This window comes from Chaetodon trifascialis, chromosome 24, assembly GCF_039877785.1.
Source record: "Chaetodon trifascialis isolate fChaTrf1 chromosome 24, fChaTrf1.hap1, whole genome shotgun sequence".
Classification (NCBI taxonomy): Eukaryota; Metazoa; Chordata; class Actinopteri; order Chaetodontiformes; family Chaetodontidae; genus Chaetodon; species Chaetodon trifascialis.
Window position 1 is genome coordinate 5,959,634 of NC_092079.1, and position 6,303 is coordinate 5,965,936.

A 6,303-nucleotide genomic window follows, 5' to 3' on the forward strand; every position below is an offset into this window, starting at 1 on the left:
AATGTCCCGTTGTTCCCTCAGGAAACTCACGTTCTTGTTTCTACTCATCTGAAAATTCACTGTTTTTGCTAACTTTGTGTTTTGGCTGTGACCTCTAGGTGAAGCCCACTACTCTCTACTGGGCCAGCCTCTGCAGTACAAACCCGCCATCAGACCTCCGCTGATCCACACTGCCCACATGGTGGCCAAACACCAGGTCACACACACACACACACACACACACACACACACACACACACACACACACACACACACACACACACAGCACTTATTACACTTGATTTGAACGGTTTTTAAGTCTTCTGACAGTTATTTTCTCAGCCTGCAGTTTTCCCTCTTTAGTGAAATATGTTGTTTGTGCCTTGATTATTCTGTGCATTATTCATAGAATGCCTAAAATCAGCTCACATGATGGCTGTTTTAGAGTTTTACGATGCAAATATCAGGGAATCTTCAGGATTTATACAGCAAACATCCCTCCCTGCCTTCCACAAATAACAGCTGACCTGTCTCTCCTCAGGGTCCACTGGGGGTTTGGCGTAGCGGTCATGGGAGGAAGGCCAGCAGGAAACCTCTGTCTTCAGATCTCAGTGTAGGTGAAGCAGGTAATAGGAAGTCCAGAGGGAGGCTTGAGTTTAGTGAACCTCAAGTTAACAGCAGTCACGACCGAAATTTGACCTTCCCTCCACAGAGAGAAGCAGCAAATGTAAACCTGGTAAAATATGAAGCTGGTTTTGTATCGGAATTCAGCCGAGCAGCCTTCAGTGAAACATCAGGCTGCAGATGTCGATCAGAGAGGGAAAGTCATCAGATTGGTCACATGATAAAGTCAGCTGCTGTGTAGCCTGTTTAGCAGATTCACTGAAATCACATCAGGTTTTTATTGTGTCAAAATATGCTTGCAGCGCTCCGTAACTGTGGAGAAAGCGTGTGTTTGGGGATGTAAGCAGAATAAATCACAGACAGGGCAGAATTCACACCTGGCAGTGGAACCTGCAGCCCCGGTGGTATTGTGCCGACAGAAATGTGCTGATTATTTCAAATATGGTTTCGTATTTTTTGCACTCGCCCGGTTATTTTTCTGCATTATTCAGGCGCTCATGTCAACAATCCCATTAGCGCAATCAACGAGGAAGGGCGCTCGTGTGCGTTAATGCAGAGTTCAACTTTGAATCACTGCCTCGAAAATGTCACGCTGTGTGAAAATCAGAAAAGCAGCATCGTGCACTTTTGATAATATCTGGAAACTGTGAAAATACAGAATCTGAGTAATACGGTGACATCGCGTTTCTTGAGTGCACGGCGGCAGGTTGGACCGTCCATCCGCCTCGAGCTTTTAGGCTGACAGCAGCAGTTTATTGAAGCCTCCCAATGGTGCAGGTCTGATTTTTCTCTTCACCCATGACAGTTGTTTTATTTACTGGCTCCGCTGCTCACAGCGCTGTCTGTGTGTGTCTGCAGTGAGCAGTCAGATCCTGGAAGTGACAGATCCTCCAGAGGGGATCAGCTGTGCAGACTCCCACCACCTCCTGGCAGAGCTCTGCAAAGGGGGCGAATTGATCCAGCGGCTGTCGGATCATCAGCCCCGGCTGTGCAGCACAACCAGAGACGCTCCCAGCGGGGACCTGGCCTCATCATACTCCATCTTCTCCATGCTTCCCTCCAGATTCGCTGCCCCGAGCGCCGCGCTCCACCACGGCGGCCCCCAGGCTACCTTTAAACTCCGAACTAGTACCAGACACAAAGGGGAGCTGTGCGACTCGGACAAAGCCGGCTCATAGCTGCTACGATCTCGGTGCACCTGAGGAGCGCCACATGAACGCACATCCAACCACCTGCCTCTGCTGCCTCGGTCTGGACTGTCTCGGTTTTAGTCCCAGACTCCAAATCAAAAGCCGTATCCAATGTGTGAAGAATGAATGTTGACTTTTATTTAGTTTTAGTTCATTTTATCTTTTTTGTTTGTTTGTTTTCTGGCCAACAGGTCTGCGCAGGGTGGAAACCGAGCACCACCTACCAGTTTGGTTTTGTTTGTGAGATGCGTCCGCGGCCGCTGAGCTCGACTCGAGGCCCCTCTTTATTCTAAAAGTCTAGTTTGCTGATGAAAAGTGTTTGGAGAGCTTCAGGGTTCATTTGCCAGCTGTTCGTGACTCCACTGTGGTTCTTTTTAATAGCAGGTGTATGAGTGTGACAGCGCCAATCGCACACATAATCCACTTGTTCCTGGTTCCAGTTTTGGTGTCCACTTTAGAGAATTAGACCTGTGAAATTGGGTTTCTTTACAATATCATTGCATTCAGAAAGAGCACTCAAAGCTGGTGTTTTAACATTCATCAATACTTCCATCATCTGTGTCCCAGCCACCGCCTCATGAATCTGAGCAGCAGAGCGGGTTTCTTCTCTGTTTTACATGCTCCCAACAATAACACGCAGCAGCACTTGTACAATGTGAGCCCATACAATAATAAACACTGAATAATAGATATACTACCTGAATTATTTAAAGTCACTTTGATACACAGTGAATGTTGGATTTGCACTGAAGTGATGAAGGAGGTGGATGTTTGATGGTATCGGACAGGGCCTGGATTTTCTTTTATCAACCCCTCGTACCTGTTTGTTGCACTCGGCCAGGCCACTTTCTTTTATATTTAATTAAAATGTTTATATGCACAAGAAAAATGCAATCGAGTTTGTCACTCTATTTGGCTTCTTTTTTGGGGGGTGGGATTTGTTTGTGTGAATCATGAGAGGTGCTCTGTGTCTGGTGTGGCTTTTCTTTCATTTTTCTTTTTTGTTTGTTTGACTCTAATAAATGTTTGCACCACACGTGTTGACGGAACTTTTTCCAAGCGAAAAGGCGAGCACTTATCCAGCCAGCAATTTGAGGGTCTTCCTCAGAGCAAGATGTTCATTGAGTGTGTGAGAAAATAGCAACAGATGAGGCAACTGTTTGGAAAATGTTTCTGTAGACTGTGTGTGTCTGCCTTTTGGGCATTTGAAGGGATATTTGCTCTGCTTAGTAGCCTAATTTCCAGCTGCATATATTAGCCATTTTGAATACACCCTTCTGTTCGGGAGGGAAATGTAGAGAAACAGAGACACCTGGTGGACAAATGCTGTTACTACAGTGTAATACAGGCGGAGTGAAAATGAAACTATGTTGAGGTAACGGCGTGGAAAGCTGCGAGCTGAGATGTTTGCCAGCCTTCGTGTCTGCAGCCGAAATGGAGGCCGACTCCTGGAGTGAGAGGAGGACCGTGGTTGTGTCCGGTGTGCCCGACGTGCTGCCCGTCAGCAGGATGATTGACAAGCTGACTATTCATTTCCAAACCCGCAGGAGGAGCCATGGCGGAGACGTCGAGGGGGTCAGATATCCCACCAACATGGACGGAGTTGCGTTCGTCACTTTTGACGAAGCTGGAGGTAAAACCAAGAACAGTCCGCAAGCTAATGATAGTTTGATGTGTCTCGTAAGATGTCTCCGCTTTGAGGAGCACAAGTTTAAGTAAGTTCACAACAACTTTATAGCTGAACCCCATTCAAAAACAGGTAACTTAAAGGGTCGCTTCCGTATCCATTAACATGAGCCCTAGTCTGTGTCTGCTATGTATTTAATGTAATATTCCAGGTAAATTTCACAGAGATGAGTATAAAGAAGTACCCAAACAGTTCAATAAGTAAAGTCAGTTATAGTGATGTTTCTTTCTAATATTTTACATTTCACTTAAAGTAATGCTAAATATTTCTGCTATGGATTCACTAAAAGACCAAGGATGTACGTACGTACCAACTACCTGAAACAGGAAGTAGAGGAACAAAACTGATAAATTGATTTAATTTTTTTACCACTCAGATGATCAGCAGCTTCTGGGTTTTTCAAATATAGTTAAATCTTGACTTCAGTTTTAGAAATTCAGATGCTCATTATTGGTGACTTCAATATAATGGTAACAAGTGAGAGGCACAAACCTCGTCAGCGGAATGAAAAGACATTAGGGCCTTAAAGCAGCTGCAGTGTAGCGGCCATTGTTTAACACATCTCCTGTTTTCTGCTATAATTGGTTGCCATGGGGATGAATTGTGGTTCCCATGGGAATATCCCAGTAGCTTGTGTGGAGAGGTGAAGTATAAATCAAGCATTTATTTGCATGGAGCGCCACCTGGATATATGCACAGCTGATGAGTGGGTTCATTCGTCATAGATTCATAGCCTGTCATGAGCAGGCCAACATCAGCAGTGTAGTGAGTAGAGTTCGGCTTTCATGAGCTCTCTGTGAAAAAAGTGACGAGCATCATTACAATGCTGACATGTGGGTGGAGACCATAGCAGAACACTACAGTCCTCTTGGCAGATGCAGAGAGGGTGGTGCAAAAAGAGCAACACATCATGGCAGACGACGAGTTTCCTGAAGACTATGTTCTCACTGTGTTCCCCTTCACCAGAGATGTAAGTATGTCTAATTTATCGTATATGTAAATATCACATGGTATAGGATACAGATTTGAATGTCTTGTGCTGCAGGTGTTCCTCTATGTTTCCAGCGCCACGGTCGATCTCTCCGTATTCGGCAGAGATCAAGCCTCGCTCGTTCAGAGCCTGCGGTCAGGTCACAGGTCGCTACGTTTCCAGCCTTTGCTCCAGCAGAGGAAAGCTACAATTGAGGGGCCCTTCGCTGCCGTCCAGGCCCTGAGAGAGGACCTCATCCGCAGGGCCAGCCAGCTTAAATCAGTCTCAGCCCAAACTGCTGCCGTTCAACTAAAAGAAACTCCTCTTAATACCAGGGTAAGATCTCATCACGAGTGTGTCAGCTCTGTAAGCTGCAGCGGTTCCAAAGCTGAGCTGGAGCCTGTGAGCTCAAGCAGCTTATCAACACCGCTGCACACCACAGGTGAGGCCAAAGTCCAGACCCTGCTCTCAAATGCAAAAACTCAAAAGACTTACTCGAGGCAAAACATTTCCTGTGGGAGTCTGGCTGGAGGGAGCTTTTGGAGCACAGACAGTGATGAAGAGGAGCAGAGGTCTCAGTCTAGGCTCCAGATGCCCACAGAATATAGAACTGAGGGAGCAAAGGCCAACCCCAGACAAGTGTTCAGAGGGGAGATCAATGCAAGGATTAGATCTCCCTTATCTGGCCTCGGCCTGTTCCCTGCAGAGGAAATATCAGTAAAACAGGCACGAGAAGATGATATTTCCCAAAAACACACCAGACCAGACTTAGTCTCAACAGCCAAGATCACAGGAGACAATCATTTGGGCTCCCAGTACAGAAGCACTGACTATCTGAAGGAATCAGATCAGAGCAGCGCAGCCGTCACTGCTGAGCTCCCCCGGACCAGACTCAAAGATGTCTCACAGTCGCCTGAGAGCGATGCTCAGGATACAGAAGAGCTGCCTGCAGTCTGTCAAGAGGATCCTGCTGAGGATACGAGCATATTTGTCGACTCATACACATTAAGATACATCGAAAGATTTGACAAGAAGGAGTTGGACAGGTGCCTGAGAGGTGTCGATGCGTCCGTCGAGTGCGTTGAAGGAGTCGACCTCATGCAGATATTGTTGACTGAGAAGCAAACCTCCAAGTCAGCCACAAGGATCCATCAGGCCTTGATGAAACTCAGCACTCTGGTGGACCTTTGGCAGTCCTCCTTAAGAGTTCATCAGCTCTACTATGACGAGGAGGAGCAGGTTGAGAAACAGAAACTGATTCAGATCTGCGAAGATATGAGTTTCCTGTTTGATGACGTTCTGTACATAGTCGAGGATTCTTGCGTAAAGGTCATCGGCCCCTCTGTGTCCAGTCACCTGTTCTGTAAGAGAGTGGACAATAGAATTGCTAAACTCAAAGACAAATCCCTGAGAGTATAGCAGATCAGGCAAATATAGGTGCATGCAATATCATTCTTGGCCACAAGGGGATGCAGTTGTGCTGCATCTGAAGTCAAGATCCTCTTCAAACAAATGCAAGTTTTGAGTTACTTTCCAGCCACAGTTCTGTGTTGTCCCTGTGTTATGTATTTAACTGCATTTAACTATAGGAATGCAGATTACTGTATCTATAACATCTGCCTCAGAAAGCTCAGTTCAGTGCTCTTATTGAATAAAAAAAAAATCATTTCCAGTGCTTTTGCTTTGTTTCTGTGTTGAAGCGTCCCTTTTGTTTATGCATGCATTCATAATTAGGCCTTCAAACAGCAGGTTTTAATCCGTATGATGTTCTCACAGCAGTGGAGATAAGTATTAATTAACCTCCTCACATCATAATTACGAAAGATAGAGTTCTAATTAAAAGCCAAAAATGA

General features: G+C 45.8%; 2 protein-coding genes across 9 annotated transcripts in view; both read left to right on the plus strand.

The window, feature by feature from the left end:
* r3hdm1 (R3H domain containing 1) overlaps positions 1-2,682 on the plus strand; it is a 45,321-nt gene extending 42,639 nt beyond the window's left edge. For 5 of the 8 annotated variants that reach the window (XR_011601681.1, XM_070957596.1, XM_070957594.1 and 2 more), the window contains 3 exons: positions 99-196; positions 521-605; positions 1,462-2,682. Coding sequence is in view for 6 of the 8 variants with exons in the window: in XM_070957596.1 (XP_070813697.1) it covers positions 99-196; positions 521-605; positions 1,462-1,781 (503 nt within the window). In the remaining 2 variants the exon portion in view is untranslated. The remainder of the gene's footprint in view (positions 1-98; positions 197-520; positions 606-1,461) is intronic. The other 3 variants (XR_011601680.1, XM_070957600.1, XM_070957599.1) reach the window with 1 other exon arrangement.
* Positions 2,683-3,150: 468 nt separating this feature from the next.
* LOC139327689 (uncharacterized) lies at positions 3,151-5,873 on the plus strand. The gene is made up of 3 exons (XM_070957601.1): positions 3,151-3,426; positions 4,356-4,450; positions 4,526-5,873. The coding sequence occupies exons 1-3, from the start codon at positions 3,228-3,230 to the stop codon at positions 5,867-5,869; spliced, it is 1,638 nt and encodes a 545-aa protein (XP_070813702.1). The 5' UTR covers positions 3,151-3,227; the 3' UTR covers positions 5,870-5,873.
* Positions 5,874-6,303: the final 430 nt, after the last annotated feature.